This window comes from Emydura macquarii, unplaced genomic scaffold (genome assembly GCF_026122565.2).
Source record: "Emydura macquarii macquarii isolate MOO-44397 ecotype Brisbane River unplaced genomic scaffold, CSIRO-AGI_Emac_v2 contig_1551, whole genome shotgun sequence".
Taxonomy (NCBI): domain Eukaryota; kingdom Metazoa; phylum Chordata; order Testudines; family Chelidae; genus Emydura; species Emydura macquarii.
Window position 1 is genome coordinate 3,238,796 of NW_027131688.1, and position 19,268 is coordinate 3,258,063.

Here is a 19,268-nt window from a genome sequence, read left to right on the forward strand (position 1 = left end):
CCTCCCCTTCCAGCCGCGCGCTGGGGCCGGGGCGCCGCTGCCGACTCCGAGCCGTGCCGGGGCGGGGCCTGGTGACGCAGGGAGGCGGGGCCTGGAGACGCAGGGAGGCGGGGCCCTCGGCGGTAACCAGCGGCGCCGCCGGGCCGGGCCGGGCCATGGGGCTGCGGGCTCGGGCCGTGGGGTAGATGAGGCGGCCGCGGGGGCGCTCGGCGCGGCCGGGACAGGTACGGAGCGGGCCCGGGAGCGACGCGGCGCGGCGCGGGGCGGGCAGAGGGAGCCCGTGGGGGAGGGGCCGGGGCAGGACGGTGGCGGCGAGGGGGCCCGCGGGGGGAAGGGCCGGGCCGGGCCGGGCCGGGCGGGGCGGGGAGGCCTGTTGCTGCAGGCCCGGTGTTAGCGCTGCGCTGGTGCAGGCCCGGCTGGCCCCGGGGAGCGGGCGGCGGTTCCCCCGCAGCGAGCAGAACCGGGCCGGGGGGAGCAGCTGTCCCTGTCCCTGCCCCGGGCCCCGGCCGCTCACCCCGCCGAGCAGCTCCCGCACACAGCGGCGGGGCCCGATGGGCGATGTCCTGCCCCGCCCCGCCCGGCCCGGCTCTCCTGGCTCCCGCGGTGCCCAGGGCGCTCACCGGGTGTCTGTCCGTCCGTCCGCCTGCCGGAGCTTTGCCCGGGCTCCGGTCTCTGTGTTTCCTGCTGCCTCTGTCCTCGCCCCGTCCCCCCCCCCCCCCCGCTCGCTCATCTTCACCCTGACCCTGTATTTCACCCTGTACTTCGCCCTGCCCGGGCAGAGCTCGCTGTAAATACCCCGGCGGAGGGCCCGTCCTGCGGATCCGGGGCGCGGTGCGGGGTGCCGGGCGCCGGGCGCTGGGTGCTGGGTGCCGGTCAGTGGCTGTCTGGCTGGTGAGCTGCTCGGTGGTTTTACTGCACGGCCTTGTCCTGCCCCGCAGTGATGCTGACCTACCGCCTTTTCCTCCTCGTAGCGACCTAACTTGAACTAAAAGCCCAAAGACAACGACCTCGCTGGGAACTTTCGGTGCTGGTGTAGGGGCTCAGCTCTCTCACAAACCGATGTGTGTGTGTTTTTAACACAGCCCGCCAGACTAAAACGTTTTTGAGTTTGGGAGTCTCAAGCTTTGACAGGCCAGGAGCCCCACACATTCTCAGGTTTTACCACAGTGATTGCCTAACATCTGAAACGTGAGATGAGACGTTCCCAGCCAGAGAGCCTTGTATCCCTGTGCTGCTGCAGGCTGTGTGTTTTATTTTTGTATTTCCAATTGAAAGTAAATGCTACTGCTTCCCAAAACCAGATGGCCCTAAACGCTTCCTTTAGCACTAGAGTCACCGTGTCTCATTCTAAACCCCTGTCTCATTCTGGACGATACTTCATCAATAATGTATTGACATTTCGCTGTCTAGAATACTGAGTGGTTCAGAATTCAAATGCAGCCTTACTTCCTATGTTATGAAAACCAGCCATTGGGCCAAAAGAAAACCCTCCAAAACCCCCTTTCTGTAGCGTTTTAGACTGTTAGGCACTAGTTGCATATTCAGGGATTTCTTGTAAAGTGATTTCACGTTACTTTCAGCTTAAGCTAAACAACTGAGCATAACTGTCTCACATTTCTCTGCGGTAGCACTTCTCTAAAGTAAGTGACAAACAGTGGGCAGTGACTAACCACAGATTATATTCAGCAAGAAAACACTTCTTGTGCCAGCCAGTCAGCCTGCCTGGACCCTAGTGGAGACAACAGCATCCTTTATATGCTAGTGACTCATCCCTTCTTGCAGATAGAATTTCTGAAGGTGCTGCTTGGTGCCTCTAATGCCATAAGAACAGTCAGACTGGGTCAGAACAATGGTCCATCTAGCCCAGTATCCTGTCTTCCGACAGTGGCCAAGGTCAGGTGCTTCAGAGGGAATGAACAGAACAGGCAATCGTCAAGTGATCCATCCCCTGTCACCCATTCCCAGCTCCTGGCAAACACAGGCTAGGGACACTTCAGAACGTGGTTTTGTATCCCTGTCCATCCTGGCTAATAGCCATTGATGGACCTATCCTCCATAAACTTATCTAGTTCTTTTTTTAACCTTTTTGTGGGATTGGCCTTCACAACATCCTCCAGCAAAGAGTCCCACAGGTTGACTGTACATTGTGTGAAGATATACTTCCTTTTGTTTATTTAACCTACTTCCTATTAATTTCATTTGTGACCCCTAGTTCTTGTATTATGAGGAGTAAAGAACAGTCCTTTATTTACACACCAGTCATGATTTTATAGACCTCTATCATATCCCCCCCCTTAGTCGTCTCTTTGCTAAGCTGAGAAGTCCCAGTCTTGCCCACTCATGCTTTCCTAAAGAAAGTCTTAGTGATTAATTTTAAAGACCAGTAATTAGCTGGGTCAAATGGGAAGAGATCTATATTTAAACTAGAGAATCTCAGAGCCATTTGTTTCTTTGCCTGGGCTGCCTCTGACTATTCATGGAAGCCTTGCATTATTGATAGCACTTGAATTGTTTGTTTTAAGTTCTGGTCCACTCACTGTCTATTCTAAATGTGTTCCTGTTCCAAAACTGAATGCCCTTGGTACAATCTGTTAATATTTTTTCTCTTAATTGCAGGATGAAGACACTGTTTGAGGAGATCAAAGCATCAATTAAAAACAATTATGATCAAGACCGCTCGTTTTGGAAGCCTGTGCTCCCGTGGGGAGGGGTTTTCACGATCAAAGCTGGCCGTAAAGCTGTATCTTGCACACCCCTTTATGTTGAAATAAATTTGAAAAATACTTGCACTATAGATGGATTCTTGATGTTGTTGTATATCATTCTGCATGAAAACGAACACTTCCCCAGGGAGCTCTCCCTTCATTTAGGTAGAGAGTTTGTAGACTATTTTCTTTACTTAATGGACTCTTGTAATTTTACAACGGTGAAGCTGCTTTGGATTTGGGACAGGATGGAGAAAGGACAGTACAAATCTGGAGTTCACAAAGCTTCACTGGAAATTGATTTATTTGGAAACGAGCATGATAACTTTACAAAGAATCTAGAAAGTCTCATGTCTACCATTCAAGAGAGCTACTGTTCAAATTGGAGGTGTCCAACTCGAATGCAGGAAGATCAGCAGAGAACAATTCACATAAAGTAAGTTGCTGCACATGCTGGCATGCAGCAATAAGATCAAATAAACGTCTCCTTCAAAGAGGGCTGCAACTCAGCTTTTAAAAGAGATCTGTATTATCTGTCAAAGTGCCTTTATCAGTGTAGAATTTGTATGAATACATCTATTGCTGTATGTAACTGTAGCAAATGTGTACACCTTGTGTACTCAAACTCATTCCTCTTAAGATCTTGCTGTAGAAGACTTAGCCTAAGTCTTCACTGACGGCGGCAAATTCGCCACTGTCAGATCGATTTCTCTGGGTCAACTGAGCAGTCAGTGAAGATCCACTCAGTCGATCCAGAAATCGACATATTAAGACCACCTCCACAAGTAGCATAGCGCTGTGTCGATGGGAACTCGGTTCCTGATGGCGCAGTGCAGTGAAGACGGTGCGCAGAAGAGAAGTCGACGGGAGTTACGCAAGTTTTTTGCGTAGCTTGCGTAACTCCGGTCACCTGCCGCTGAATCTCGGAGGGCTCGTCTTCATTTACCTTAGAAACCAGCCCTTCTGGCCTAGGGTTGGCTGACTGCTGCAATTAATGCAATGTTCTTTTTAATCACACTGAGTATGTCTCTACACTGTATTCTACACTGCAGTGCTAAAGCTTAAATTGCTTTTGATGCTCAGCTTATTCAGGGGGATTGTTGGCTTGGAGAACTACTCAACAAATACTGCTGGGTTGGACTTTCTTTCCTCTCTGCTTGGACATGTGATATGAAAATTGCTCTCTTGCACTCATAGTTGTTAATTTATTGTGACTGAAAAAGAACTCTCCAGAGGTGCCTGTCATGCATGCTGGGTCCTCATACTACAGATTAACACTTGCAAAATAAATTACCTGCCTAAAGTGGATTGTTTGTTTCACGGTAGAGAATAAATGTATGACAGCAACAGTACTGCTGTTAATGCCCTGTCCCTCTACTAAACCTAACAAACGCATCCCCAGGAGTTAGGTGGAGTTGACCTCTCAGTTACACCTAGAGATTAACAGAGGGAGGTTGAAATGGACAAAAGCAGCAGGCAGAGTGAGTTTCAAAATTGAGCATCCACAGAAAAATTGCTGTTAGCAGCTTCATCTCTCAAATAGAGGGGCTCTGACTGGAACTGGGGCAATAGGTTGTCACAGAAGTGGCACTTTCTCAGGTAAAAGTTCCCATTGAGGATACTTTCAGGTGCTGGAGTAATGTGCTTCTATCATGAAACTCTTTATTACATTAATAAGCAAGTTGTTGCATTCTCTACTCTGTTTCTTAGTCTTGGCTCGTACCCAAGTCAAGAGTGTATTACACTAAAACATATATGAAGCCTGACCAGAGGATAATCCTCGTATGGGCTGACTACCCAACCCATTTGGAAAGGGGCTAATGAGTGGATCTTGGAGAAGACGCAGGAAGACACTTCCTTAAGAATGATTCCTTAATGAAGTACCTTAGGCCAAAATACAAATGTCTTGGGGTTATGAATTCTGTGGACTTGCTTAGAATGACCCCTGAAAGAGCTAGCACTGTGTTACTACCTGACTCTCAAATCTGTCTAGCAGAAACTTTGAGAGCTCTTGCTGCGTCAGTGGTACCAGTATGAATCAGGATCAGTGATTTGTCACCCTCCTCTACTGGAATCCTGTCTCCTTCTGCCCTGAGGTTTTTATACTAGCAGCCGTGCAGATGAGCTCAGGTTACAACTGCAGCATACTGACCACATGGTAAGAAACAGGGCTGTCTGCTACAACTTCCTAAGGTCTCTCTCACAGATCCTGGTGTTTGCTTTCAGAGACTTCAAAGCCTGTGGGACTTATATCATTCAGTTTTTGAATTTTTACCCTTTCACTGCAGGCATTGTGTGGTATTGGAAGCATTTGTCAAACTTGTAGTGTTAGATTTCTTAGGTGTTCAGGTCATGTTAACCCCCCCCCACCTCCTTCTTACTCTGCTTAATTGTGACCCGGTTGCTATGAAACTGTCCTGTGCTTGAATTACAGTGCTGTGCCTTCAAGATGGTAATTTCATACGGTGATAAGTGTAGCAATTGAGGCTTTGTTTCCATCATTCCTTCTTTGTCTGATTTAATAGTTGGATGAGAAATCACATGCAAATAATGTGCTGTAAACTTCTTTAGGGGTAGAAGATAAATTTGTCTAGTTCTTTCATGCCAAGCATAAGCTTTTAATGACTGGGTCCAGGCTCCGAGACAACAGTAGTTTAGGTTTATTACTTTCCCTACGAGATATTTTCAGCTGTTCATGCTATTTTAAAGCTGTCTCCTTTTAACAGTGGAATCTTAAACCATTAGTGCTGCAGCCTAGGCGCCCACTATCTTCTAAGTATGCGCTGCTTCTCTAGTGAGACATGCCGGCTAACCTGTAAAGCCTCTGAGTGGGTTTAAGGTAGTTCTCACACAGTGTTTTAAAAACAAAACAAAAAACCCTGTGCTCAAAGGTTGTATCGTGAAAGTGAACATGATGCTGCAGAGTACGTAAAGATACCTTTCAGATATGTATCTGAAATATGTGCTGAATAAGTCAGCCAGGCAACAGCCTTCCTGTCTATACTCAGTTCTATATTCTATAAGTTTCTTCTGAGGAGTAAGATATTTGGGCTCCCTGATTACACTCAAACACCAGGGAGAAGGGGAAAGGAAGGTGTGATGGAGACTCTTGTGAGTGATCCTATAGCACAGAGTAGGTGCGTTTTGGCTTTCTCATGCAGTACACATCATGAACAAATGTATCAACAGTTAAAAGATGAGATCAGGTTTGAGCTGATAGCATAGCTGAAAGGTTTGAATCTCAGTAGCAGAGTTCTCAATATGGCAGTTGCATTCAGGAAAAGTTGGCTTGGAGGTTAGAGGAAAATAAATGTTTTCAATATTTGAGTTAAAGTGCTAGATTCTTGGCCAAGAAGTAGCATTCTAAAGACTCTTTTCCTGGGATGATTTATGTTGTGTGCATCGAATTTAGGGATTACTCTGTGTCATTGCGGTTAAATGAATTGATATTGGGTAAGTATAGACTAAATCTGATCAAATGTCCTTGACTATTTCAGTCCTCCCCAAGAAATTCCTCATGGAGACTTGATTCAGCGGGCAGTAGACGAATTATTCTGTTCCAAGACAGAGCTGTGTGAACAGCGCAGGTAAGTGCATAATAGATAGTCAAGTGTGTGTTTGCTACCACAGACTGTGCTATGCATGGTCCGTTAGCCTGTTTTCACTTGCTCACTGCTAACCAAAACATTCCCCTTGGCTTGGAACATGCTGGGCTTGATCTCAGCCCAAAGATGATGATAGACCCCTCAGACAGCACATATTTTTCCCATGTGATTGCATGGGTTCCTGCAGGGGAGCTGCTATTCATAGATCCATACTTGCTGCCCCTGCCTACCAAACAAACACACTGATCTGTGCTGCTTCCCTTCCACACCTCCTGGTACAGCACAGTGTGCTGAACGGTCTGGAGAGGGGGTGAGGAGAAACGATGGTGCTGTAGGGTTCCTTGGCAAAGGAAAACCTTGAGAGGCTTGTGTGGGAGGGGAAAATCCAGGGCAACACCTGAGGGAAATGTTGGGCTAAGATGGGAGGAGGGAAGAGGCCAATGAGAGGAGCAAGGCAGGCTAGGGGATGGCAGAATAGGAAGAGCCAAACAGACCGTGCGGGAATGAGTCAGCGGCTGAATCCATACGAGAGAAAAGGTCAGATTCTCAAACTGGGTTTAACTAGAGGAAGCTAAGAGCCCAGGACGGGCTGGGATGTGGGCTAGGAGGAAGCGTTGCAAACCAGATTAAGAATGGTGTTGTGTTATGGTGTGCACTCACCACCAGAGCGCCCCTGGTGGCAAAACCAGGCATCTCGGGCCGGTGGCCTGGCAGGATTATCTGGGTATGTCTCAGTCGTATCCCTGCCAGTGTGCGGGCCTCAAGCACTGGCGCACCTTGGTCCCCTCCTGTTCTCTGCCAGCAGCATGTAATCGGCTAAGCTCCTGTGGGCTGTAACACTTTAGTCTAAGGCCTGGTGTACACTTACCATGAAATTCGGCGACAGTCAATGGCAGATACGCAAGCTACGTAGATTAGCTTGCATATCTCCCGTCAAGTTCCTCAATTCTAAGTAGCGCGGCGTCCCCACTACACCGCGCTGACGGGAAACGCCCTCCCGTCCACGCAGCATTACTCTTCCTGGGGGTGGATTTATTCGCTTGACTTCCGGATCGACTGAGCCAGTCTCCGCTTAATCGATCCCGGAGAATCGATTTGGTGGTGCCAAACTGGCCGCCGTAAGTGAAGACACACCCTAATCTGGTTGCTGGGTTTAGTGTGCGGGTGCTGGGGGCCTGTGAGATACGAGAGGACAGGCTAGATGAGCTGGTGGTGCCTTTTGGCCTTAAACTCTGTAATTCCGCCTGTTTCCCTGCTCTGCTAGACCAGTCACCAGCTAGGCCACTTGTCGATTCTTTGTTACAGCCTCAGCTCTCTGGCCATGTTAGTCGTCGTTTCCCCGCTCTGAGTCCTATGCCTCAGGCGGCCCGTTGCCCTGGAGGAGGGGAGTGTGGCCCGTTAATTGAAGGCCTTCCTAAATCATCTTGCTGGGTTTGGTAGGGAAACCAAGGCCCACCCACTCCTCGGGGTTCCAGGCCAGAGATGCTGTATGAAGTGGTTGGCCCTGCTCCCTCCCACCCCCTGAACTCTATTCTGGCCTGCTTCCCACTGGACCTCAGAGTCATGGCCAGGGGTCCCCTCCTCTTGAGGGTCTGGTTCCGTCTCCCCAGTGTGTTGCTGTAGGCCCCTGCTCTCAGTGGTTCCCCAGTCTCTCTAGCAGCCAGTGGGCTGGGTTTCAAACCATCCTTCTGGGTCCCCTCCTTAAGATGAGCTACCCCTCCTCCCCCAACCCCTTCTGGAGCTGGAGTTGTATTCAGACAGTCCCTCTGTCTCCCCCATTAAGGCAGTCAGCATCTCCCTCCTTCAGCCAGGACTCTCCTCCCGGAGCTGGGACTGTGGTTCAGGTTGGTAAATGACACAGCCCCGCCCCACTCCTGGAGCTGGGCTTGTAACTTAGGCCAGCTGAAGAGCACTAGGCACCTTCTTCTTTCAACTTGTCCCCAGTTCATCCCCAGGCTCAGAGGGTTTAGCAGGCCAGTCGTATCCTGCTGATGACTCCCCGGTTACAGGGGAGGAGGCAACATATAAACTGGTCCCCCTCCTAAAGCTCATTCCTGTTGACTGGGAGAGAGTGGCGCCTTGCCCTGCCCACTCTGCAGGGCTTCTGGGCCCAGCCTGTGATGAAACAGTAATGGGATATCCTCCCAAACACTCTTTATTCACGTCTCTCCCAGTATCTCTGCGGTCTTTGCACATCTGACCTCCCGAAAACCCTTAAAAACCAGGCCGTGTGATGGTGCAGGGCTGAGGAGGTCTTTGTCATTGCAATGCTTCAGTCTCTTTGTAGACCCAGGCCATCGTCCTCCCTTGTCTCCCTCTAATTTGAGCTAGATTGGTCTACTGTGACGGCTGTGAATTTTGCAGACAGCGCTGCTCACCCAGTCCCAGAGGCCCATTTAATCAATTCCAGCTAAAGGGGAACTAGGAACAGCGACGTATCTGGGCTCCTGCTGCCCTGAGTGCCACCATTGCATTTAGCAGCAGTATCGCTTACAGTAGCATTTGTAAAGGTGCCTAAAGCAGTAAGGTGCCCAGCGCCTGCTGACTTTCAGTGAGATGTGGCACCTGGTTCCCCACGGCCCCTGAAAATCCCACCCCAATGGCCTGCTTGGTTCAAGCAGTAAATTGGTGAGCACGTGGTGAGCTGGGAGTGTCATGTAAATGTACGGCCGATTATTGTTGCTCCTTGGCCTGAGCAGTTAGCCATTATTCAGGACCTCGCTGGGTTGTTTCTCTTAGGGGAGGTTGTTAACGTGAGTCTGGTTCCATTTGTTTACAAAGAATGTAGACAAAGTCCGGTTTTCCTGAGCACAGCAGGAACAGCCAGCCACCTTCCCAAGCCTGCCTCTCCAGCCGGTTCTGTGCTCGGAGGAGCTCTGTTTCTGCCCTCTCAGGGCCATGCTCACAACAGCTTCTCTGGCTTTCTGCCTCTGACACACACCGTTCCAACCAATCAGCCCCTCGGACAGTGTGAAGCGCTGCTGATTGCCCTCGCATGTGTCCCGGTGCCTTGGGCAGCAGCTGCTATTGTGTCCTTCTGTCTCACTCCACAAAAGAGGTGAAATGCTTCTTCCCTATAGCCTGAATGAAGGGTAGCCAGTACACCCATCTGCTTTAACAGGTCTGTGATTACCCCTGGATCAAAGACATACCTGATGACAGCCATTAACATCTTCCTCCATAAGATAAACACACCAAATTCTAATACAAGACAAAACATGCCCTCATCAATCATATCTGGATGTGAAAAACCGGTTTAATTGTATTGCTTGTCAAGTGAAATAATTGGCATGTCTGCTTCTCTGCTTGCAGATGTAATGGGTTAAGAGAGTTCACCCAGAGAATTTTCTGCCATGGGGCACCTCCTTTTGTTGTTTTAAATATGCAGCAGTGGAAGCCGGAAGAACTGGCATATGTACCCTATCATTTGGATTTATCTGATCACAAGTAAGTATTTTAAAACTATCCAGTGAAGCAAATGGTTTCTCTTCACTTCATGTTTCCAGGATGAGTCCAACAATGTTTTTGAATAGTCTGTAAAGGAAAGGTTTAAAGTCAGTAATCATGACGTGGTATGGACATATCGTGCTAGATGTCCATTTCTGTTAACTTCTTGTCAAAATCCTCTTAGAACAATTGTTTTATTTCAGAACCAGCCTTCCCATTTTCTATTAATAAATTATCCTAAATACATCCAACTGCAGATATTTGTAATGTTTTACTACAGGACTCAGCATTTTGATACACAGTATTCTAACTGAGATCCAGGTAAGGCCCCGAGAACTTTGAATCCCAGTTTTACTTCCTTAGCTTGTCTGATAAGGAGAAAGTGAAGGGTGATGTGACTGAGCTCCCGCTCCCTTCTTTCACTTCTTCCTGATAATGTGGTAGCAGGAGATAAGCTCTTTGAGGAGAAGAGAAACAAACCAGCAGTGTACCCTGCTTCCCTTCCCAGAGGAGTGTGAAGAGTGGTGGAGCGAGGGGCCAGCCTGCCCCCCAAAGTGCTGTTAACACAGCAGGAGGGGACTAACTTTCCTCTTCTGCCATTAAGCCGAGAGGAGCAGCTAAGGGGTGGTCCATGTCCCCATGCTTCCCCAGAAGACTACAAGGGCTGCTGCTCCTTCCCCTCCTGTCCCTTGAACTCACTGGCAATGCAGTAGTGGGAGATGCGCTGGCAAGCTAAAAAATGGAGCAAACGTTGGACCCTGGAGCATCACAAAGAGAAGCAGCTGCACCAGTTAGAGCCTTGTCCCCTTCCCCTCCGTGGAAGCTGGGCAAGCAGAGAGTAGCAGTAGGGATAGTGATACCGCTGAGGGGAGTGGAAGGCATGGAGTTTTCCCCCCACCCTTGTCCCCCTGATCTCCAGTGAGCATAGGCAGAGGTAAAAGGAGCAGAGGGTGTTCCTCTCCCTGGCCTTGTATGAGGTTGGAGGCAGCTAGAATACAGAGTGCAGCGCAGAAGGGAACAGCAGGGCGGCATTGCAGTTTGTCTAGCCCAGAAACATTGAGGATGGATGGTCACTGGACAAAACCCACAAAGAAGGGAGAACAGGGCAACATGCAAACCAAGGAATCTGAGTCAGGAGGAGAATCGGCAGATACAGGGATGACAAGTACAATAATGGCACAGATTAATTCCAGTTTAGCTGTGGTGCTGGAAAGCCATTTCAGCAAGTTCAAAGAAAAATTGAATGACAAACTGGACCCAGGGAATAGTCAAATGAACCAGCAGTAGCCGCTACGGACACAGATTTTAGAATTACCAGCACTGAGGCGGACGTGCAGGGGTGGCAGGAAAGAATTGGAGTCCAAGAGTCTTAAGTCAGAAAATTGACAAAAACTGGAAGATGTGGAAAATAGGGTCTGCAAGAAAAGTATTAGGATTCTAGGGCTGCCGGACAGGACTGAAGCCAAATTCATACAGTTCTTTGAAACATGGATCCCCAAAGCTCTGAATCTGCCAGTCAAATCAAGATTGCAGGGGCACACTGGATCAGGGTGCTAGTACACCACAGGAACTCAGCTAGATCTCATCCAGTCATAGTACAGCTAAACAATTACAGAGACCAGGTTTCAGTTCTTGATGCAGCCAGGCAGTTGAAAGAAATGAGTGGAGAGCCACCCTGTATCCTTCTATTGAGATTGTTCCATTGCTCTACATAGGAAAAGGGTGAATTTGTGAAAGTCTGCAAGCAGCTCTATAGGGGGAAAACTCATACTTTTACAGATTCCTGGCAATCCTAAAATTAATATATATAAAAATAAATGGTAGTTTAAATGCACTTTCTACATGTTTGAGGTGGCCTAGAAGTTCCTCACCTCAGCGCCAGAACCAAATGCCATAGACCAAGAACAAGGAACTGATTAGATTCAAGTTACGTGTCTCAATTGCAGACTTTCTAACCACTGGGAAGAGGAATATTCTGCTATAATAAAAGAGAAAAATTAAGAACCTGAAAGCGCAAATTAAGCTTAAATTAGTGTATAGATAAAGTGTATTCCCTTCATTAGCAGAAAGAAGTACTAAATGTAGTGGCAAATCCACGTTTTGTTACTATGACTCAACCTTTCGGTAGGAAAATCAAAAGTACAAATGCAACACAGGATTAAATATCTGATTTAAAACAAGGTTTCTTGCTTTGTGATTGAAATTGGTAAGTTAAATCAATCCACCCTGTTTGAATATAATAAAATACAATGTATCAATCACATCTTAAAAAAATTGTATGAACTTCTGCCTACTAGAAGCATTTTTTAAATATTAGGAATGTTAAGTAATTTTCAACAAATAATGGTACAGGAGTTAGTTAAAATATAGTACAAAGTACAAGAAGAAAATGAAAATGTAGTCTGTAAAGTTATCGTTTAAGGTGATGTTATAATTTGGGGACCATATGGAATGTGGTTGCAGGGAAGCACAAACAAATACTGTATACATACAGGATCCAGGAGTTACGGATAAAGGAGGCTGGTTGTTGGTAAAGGCAATAGTGACTATTCCAAGGAATTGTTCCTGATTTTTTTTTTTTTTTAAATCATCTGGCTCATAGGACTGGAAGGGACCTTGAGAGGTCATCTAGTTCAGTCCCCTGCACACAAGTCAAGACCAAGCATTATCTAGACCATCCCTGACAAGTGTCTGTCCAACCTACTCTTAAAAATCTCCAGTGACTCAGATTTCACAACTTCCCTAGGCAATTTATTCCTGTGCTTAACTAACCTGAGAGGAAGTTTTTCCTAATGTCCAACCTAAATTACCCTTGGTGCAACTTAAGTCCATTGCCTCTTGTCTTCTCTTCAGAGGTTAATGAAAACCATTTTTCTTCCTCCTCCTCATAACAACCTTTTATGTACTTGAAAACTGTTATGTCCCCCCTCAGTTTTCTCTTCTCCAGCCTAAACAAATCCAATTTTCTCAATCTTCTCTCATAGGTCATGTTTTCTAGACCATTATTTTTGTTTCTCTTCTCTGGACTTTCTCCAATTTGTCCACATCTTTCCTGAAATGGGGTGTCCAGAACTGGACACAATACTCTGGTTGAGGCTAATCAGCATGGAGTAGAGCAGAAGAATGACTTCTCGTGTCTTGCTTACAACACTCCTGTTAATAATGTTCACTTTTTTTGTTTTTGCAAGAGTGTTATGCTGTTGACTCATTTAGCTTGTGATCCACTATGAACCCCTCCAGATCCCTTTCTCCAGCACTCCTTCCTAGGCAGTCATTTCCCATTTTGTATGTGTGCATCATCCTAAGTTCCTTCTTCTGGAATTTTAGGCAATAAAACAACAGGCTGCTTTAAGAAGAAAAAAAAAAAAAGCTACTAGAGGGAATGCTTCAAAAAACCTATCCCCAAAGAATTAAACATGAAGGGAAGGGGTGTCCCATAGATATGGAAAATCTTTCAGCTCCCATAAGAGAGTGGGTTATATATGAAGTAAACAAGGAGCGTGGGGATGTAAAAGGATTACAACAGACTCTGAGGGCAGGTGGGTTTTGTTACAGGGCTGTCTTGAAGGATAAATATGTAGCGTATACAAATGAAGAGGATACCCCCTTTATCAGTAACACTTGACTTATTGCAGTGGTTCAGAATTCGTGGGCAGTGAAGGGTGCCAGTTTTAATTGGATGTATTCGGGGAGGTTTCATCACATGACAATCTTTAATAAAGATTAATCTTCAATTCCTGGAGACTCCAGGACAAGCCTGGAGGGCTGGCAAGCCTACGGGCAATAGTGGTATGCAACTAACTGTTGTCTTAACCCATTGTGGGATAGGCTACTGACTAGGTAATAAGCTCCATTTTTTAAAAAAATCAATCAAATAACGGAATTGGCATGATATAAAGAACCAGAAATGGGGGTTTTACACTCTAATGGGATTTACTTTTTCCTCAGAAATTCCTGTAACATCGTAGAATAGAGCTAATGAAATCTTTAATGCTTAGTGGTAGAATTAGAGTAACACATCTCTTTGACCATGGGGGGGGTCTGTCTTCATGAAAAGAAAGTAAAACTTCAAAAGAAGCTGGATATTTAGTAATGATTGCTAAAAGACAAATATTTTGTGAGTAAAACGGAAAACTGTGTTGATTGAATTCAGGAAAATCCCATACAGGCTATATCCCAGGGAGGCCTTTAAAGCAGTACTAAGGGACATCTCTCTTATGATAGTGATTGGAAAAAGAGAAACAGAGGCCACCAACAAACAAACATAAACCTGGCTGACTTACAGGAGCAAAGTGAGAGTTTGCAGAAGCAATCTAACATGACTAATAGTGCAAATTTACAAACATAAAAACAGCACTAGAAACACTGCTAACAGAAAAACCCAGACAGCTGGTGGGTGCCAAGCAAAGATTCTCTGAACGGGGACAAGTCAGGCAGCTTGCTAGCCAGACTGAGCTCTAATAGAGGACTCAGAACCAGCTGCTGCTAGGCTATGGTGCTGTGAGTTTCTAGTGTGCACAGCGATCACAGCACCATCTACACAGGCTAGTTGTAGGCTAGCCCCACCTCAGTTTCCCCTCACTCAGATGGGATCTTGTGACCTTCCCAGGCAGGTTTATTACCACACCCAAATCTTTTTTCTGGGCACAGTTTTATTCAAACATAAGCCTGAGACAAAACATCAAAAACAAAAAGTTCTTCTGCTGATGGTGGGCTACAGGGCACAGAGGCTTTTCTTCCTTGGCTTTCTCAGTGCTGAAAAGCAAATGCACCATACCATACCATGCCCTATCCGATCCTATTCTACCTTCCCTCTCCTCCTGATACTCCAGGGCTGCTGCAGAAGCACATCTCCTCTCAGCTGAGTTTTCTCAGCCCTTTATAGGGATTACCTGACTCTTGCCAGCTGAATTCGATAATTGAACCAGGCCGGCTGGCCCCTGGCCCTGACAGAAACAGGCCACCCTGCTGCAAGTAAAATAAACTGTACCTGAGTTTTGGAGTAAGCATATCTTGAAGACCACATGGGACCAAAGCACTATTTTTTTTGCCACCCTGTATTAAAATGCCATGCTCAATGGAGTTCTGAACTGTCACATTTCTATTAGATCATTCATTCCTTCTTGCCTGCCAATGCATGACTTTCCTCGACCAGCTAATTCAGCAGCAACACACTCCAGATTGATTTTGAAAGTTATTTTAATGCTTTTGCTTAGATTAATTTGGAGTGAAGGGGACACAAAATAAGCCTTTTCAGAAGAAAGGTAGGACTAGGAATATGATCTTATCTTGTCACAGCCAGTCACCATGAATTGCTTGAATGAACAATAGTCACCTGGGGCAAGAAAGCAGCTCTTTTAGGGGAGCCAGTGTCAGAGTTGGCATCTCTCTACCTCTATTTATAAGACAGCTAAATGCCTGCCATCTTTCTTAGCATTTTTATTTCGCGGTTGCTGCCCGAGAGAGCGTGTTTGTGATGGTTACGTATTTGTTTACCTTAATTTGCAGGTACTTATTGGAAGGTGCCACCTTGTTTAATAAAGAGCAGCATCATTATTCAGCAGCTTTCCAGATTGATGGGTGCTGGCTGCACTACGATGGCCTCAGAAATGTCAACTTAATTTTGTTAAATAAACCCCCAGAATTTCTTCTTTTGTCATCTCTAGTTTATATTAGAGCAGCAGAGAATAAATGACATACACAGACAACAGTTACAAAGTTAAATCACATTCCCTTCTCTGCCACCCATGCTGGCCCACTCCAAATGTGGAGGTCTCTGTTTTATGTATACTTGGTATCCAAGAAAAGAGTAGAACTCCAGTAGTTCTAGTATTATATCAGCCAATGCTTTCAGTGTAGGTCACATTTTGAAAGTGGAAGCACTATGCATTTGTTTTAACATTTGCTGAGCTATTTTTATACAGGCAAATTTTATGCTAAAATAAAAAAGCAAAAATTGTTGTATCTTTTTTCTTTATTAATATTTCAAACAAAGATGACAGAAAAATCACATGTGATCATGTCACTGAAAAGACTTATCATGCTGCACACACAAGGCGGGTGTTGAATTAAGGGTGCACAGACAACCTTTACTTCTGGCATTTCCTAACTTTTGAGTGCTTGACTTCATGGCCTAAAACCATTTTAACATATGACATTACGTTAAAAAACCTGAACCCAATGGTTATTGATGCCCATTCTACGTGTCATCAGTAAGGTCTGAGCCCCTTAGAGGAGCACGCATAACTCACTGAAAGTGTGGATTACGAATGCGTGAGTGGTCCCATTGTACAGACAGTATAGCTGAACAATTAAATCGGACAGATTTTTTCTGAGTGGCAGTCTGACTACATGATTGAGTGGGAGCTGCCATATGATGGATCTGTATTCTCCTCCCACCTTGTGTAACCTCTCAGTGGGGTAGGAGGCGTGCTTAAAAAAGTTAAAATTTTTGAAAGGGTGCCAAATTATTAACATGTCAGTAGGAATGAGACTTGAACTGCTGGTTCCTTGCCTAGTACACTGTGTTATATACCAAAAGATACAGCGATGTGGAGAGTGGGATCTATTTTGTCTGTCTGTGCCTGACCCCGGCGGCTGGGAGAACACAAACAGGGCAGTGCATGTGCCATTCTAACAGAATGTTCACTTTTTCTGGCAGCATGCCATGAATGAAATGTTCGCAAGAGACAGATGGGACACGGAGCGAACAACAGCCAGCAAAAAGTAGTGTGTGACACAGGGACTAGCCCTCTGCAAGTCCTGTTATTCTAGGGAAAAAAGTCAATAAATCACATAGTATAGCACGAATGGTGATGGACTGGGCATAAAACCTTCGTTTTTGCACTGTCCTCTTTGCATATGCTGATTAAAAAGCTACCCCTAAATATATCCTATGAGAAGCATGTAGCCTTTGCAAAGGTCTTACCTATTCCCTCTCAGTGTCTCACCCAGACTCTGCTTGCTCTGTATTGGGAAGTTACTCAACCAAACTGGTTTCCATGTAAACCTCCAAAATGGATTTCCAGGGTAGAGGCAGAATGCTCAGTGAACCTAACAGTAAGAAATACATTTTACCATGGGGAGAGAGTACTGATAGTCTCCTGCTTCTTCAGGAGAGGGCCTCAGAAATCATGCTGAAGGTTCCTGGGCCTTTAACACTTACGTCAGCTGGTGCCAGTCAGAGTAGAGACATCCATCAGTACTGTTGACAGTTGTAGTTAGCCATACAGTGACTCGGGCTAAGTTTTACATTTGTCATACTGCTTTAATGTGCCTCTTTCAGCTACCAAAGCTGTTTCCTTTTCCCTGACCTGCTCACCTGTGCCCTACCTGAATGCTCTCTCTCCCCTACACACACACAATCAATGTAACTGAGGCTATCATCTACAACACACAGCTGTGCTGAAGGACCCAGGACGTCTGTTTGCTCTACAATGGCTTTTCCAAGAAAATATTTTGCGACACATGGAAGAAGGTCAAAGCGCCTGTAATGTTATGTTCTGGACCTTCACCAAAAGAAAGCAGAGTGTATTGGGGCAGTCTGTGCTGTTATACGTATGCAAGGGAAATAAGGGCAATACCCTTCATCTGCTTTTTGGCTGGGCCCCATTCCCCAGGTTTGCAGGAAGGCCCAGCCAGGGACATGGTGAGCCACATACAGCCCAATCCTGGTGTTGCTGCTATTCATGGCTCTGCTTCCTTTAAAAAACAAACCAGCACTTTTGAATTGAAATGGCCCCTGTCACCTTCGTGCTCCTTCTCGTTCCCTTCCTGCTGATTTCAGAAGAGAAATTCTTAACATGCACCTTGGGAGCCGGTTATAGCCAAGAGGGGTCCTAGAGTTCTCCCCTCCCCCATAGAGCCATAATCCCTTCCCCCCATGCCAGGAGTGGCCACACTTCGTCCCTGCTCCTCTCCCGGGAAGGGTATTATTTTGTATCTGTTATCAGACAGTAGAAGGTGATTAACAAATTATGTTTATATTGGGAATTAGGTAGAGGTTTTAAAAAAAGAAATGGCAGACATAAAGGCTTGACAAAGGCCTGACTGGCATGATTTAGTTGGGGGTGGTCCTGCTTTGAGCAGGGGGGATGGATTTAGGGATGTAAAAATTAGTTTAATTAAAAATCTGTTTAAATGTTCTAAAAAGAGAATGGTTAAACGCAGGCTGGGCTCGGCTCCTCACTGCCAAGTGAGAGCTGCCTAGCTGGGGCTCGCTCCTGCCGGCACTGGGCTCCATCCCTTCCCCCACCCTCTGCTCCTGGGGAGCCGAACCCAGCTGTGACTACCACCCCCACTCCCCTTCTCCCCCCCCACCTCCGCTGGGCTCCACACTTCCCCGCCAGCAAGAGCTGCCTAGCTGCCATTCCCTTCCCCCCAGTTTAATCGGTAATCACCTGTTTAAAGCATTAAACGGTAACCAGCTGTTTACAACGGTTAACCTTTTACATCCTTAGTTGGACTAGGTGACCTCCTGAGGTCCCTTCCATCCCTAATCTTCTATGATTCCATGATAAGCAAAAATTAAGACCAAAAAGGGAAATAGGCTGAGATCAGCTAACTTTTTAAAGAAGGGAAAAAATAATTTTTTTTTGTTTAAAATGAAACTGACTAGGTTGTACATTACCCCCCCACCACTGCGCTGCATGTCATCCCTGTTACTTGTCCCCATCCTGTTGTCTGCTGAACCTGCATAGGCCCCAGTGACTTCAACAGGGCTCCATGCCAGCGCAGCAATCCACTCACGTACTACCAATTGAAGCACTGGCATCAGACTGTAAAATTGCCATGCCAAGGACGGTCTTAACTGAGCTTGGATCTTTGCTGAGGTTCCTAGCTGCTGCTGTAATACAAGTAACTACAGCAGAACTACTCTCTTAAAAATGGTGAAAGAGCTACAGCTTACCTGAGAGTTTGGGAGATGGGAAACCAGAGGGGCCTGGGAGTCGGAAAACCACTGAAATAGAAATGTGGTTTACATGAAAAATTGTAGACAGAGTACACAAATCTTCCCATACTGCTGAGAGGTTGGCGCACAACGTTCTCAAACATGCAGGGGTGGGAGTCTAAGACTACTGAAAACTTTGTGCCCAGAGCATGAACTTTGCATCATAGATTAGGGTTGGAAGGGACTCAGGAGGTCACCTAGTCCAACTCTGCTCAAAGCAGGACCAACCCCAACTAAATCATCCCAGCCTGGCCTTGGTCAAGCCGGGTCTTAAAAACCTCTAAAGATGGAGATTCCATCACCTCCCTAGGTAACCCATTCCAGTGCTTCACCACCCTCCTAGTGCAAAAACTTTTTCCTAATGTCCAACCTAGACCTCCCCCACTGCAACTTGAGACCATTGCTCCTTGTTCTGTCATCTGCCAGCACTGAGAACAGCCTAGCTCCATCCTCCCTGGAACCCCCTTTCAGGTAGTTGAAGGCATCATGGAAAGCTTTATCAGTAGGGTACATAATGTTCTTCCTGAACCTAGGCTGCAGGTAGGAGTCTTCACATCTGCA

The 19,268-nt window shown here is 46.5% G+C and overlaps 1 protein-coding gene across 2 annotated transcripts; it reads left to right on the forward strand.

Annotated features, from left to right (window-relative positions):
* Nucleotides 1-31: 31 nt before the first annotated feature.
* On the forward strand, nucleotides 32-15,664 carry CUNH14orf28 (chromosome unknown C14orf28 homolog). Of its 2 annotated transcripts, XM_067554703.1 has the most exons (5): nucleotides 32-224; nucleotides 2,617-3,141; nucleotides 6,203-6,292; nucleotides 9,623-9,757; nucleotides 15,266-15,664. In XM_067554703.1, the coding sequence occupies exons 2-5, from the start codon at nucleotides 2,618-2,620 to the stop codon at nucleotides 15,450-15,452; spliced, it is 936 nt and encodes a 311-aa protein (XP_067410804.1). In that variant the 5' UTR covers nucleotides 32-224; nucleotide 2,617; the 3' UTR covers nucleotides 15,453-15,664. The 2 variants fall into 2 exon arrangements, with proteins under 2 accessions (XP_067410804.1, XP_067410803.1); XM_067554702.1 differs by lacking the exon at nucleotides 32-224 and having other exon boundaries at nucleotides 2,599-3,141.
* The last annotated feature ends 3,604 nt before the right edge of the window (nucleotides 15,665-19,268 follow it).

Excerpts from the sequence above, each read along its gene's own strand:
- CUNH14orf28 (XM_067554703.1), top strand. The coding sequence starts at position 2,618 with ATGAAGACACTGTTTGAGGAGATCAAAGCATCAATTAAAAACAATTAT. Across the intron at positions 3,142-6,202 it reads CAGAGAACAATTCACATAAA|TCCTCCCCAAGAAATTCCTC; the intron begins GTAAGTTGCTGC and ends TGACTATTTCAG. Across the intron at positions 9,758-15,265 it reads TTGGATTTATCTGATCACAA|GTACTTATTGGAAGGTGCCA; the intron begins GTAAGTATTTTA and ends CTTAATTTGCAG.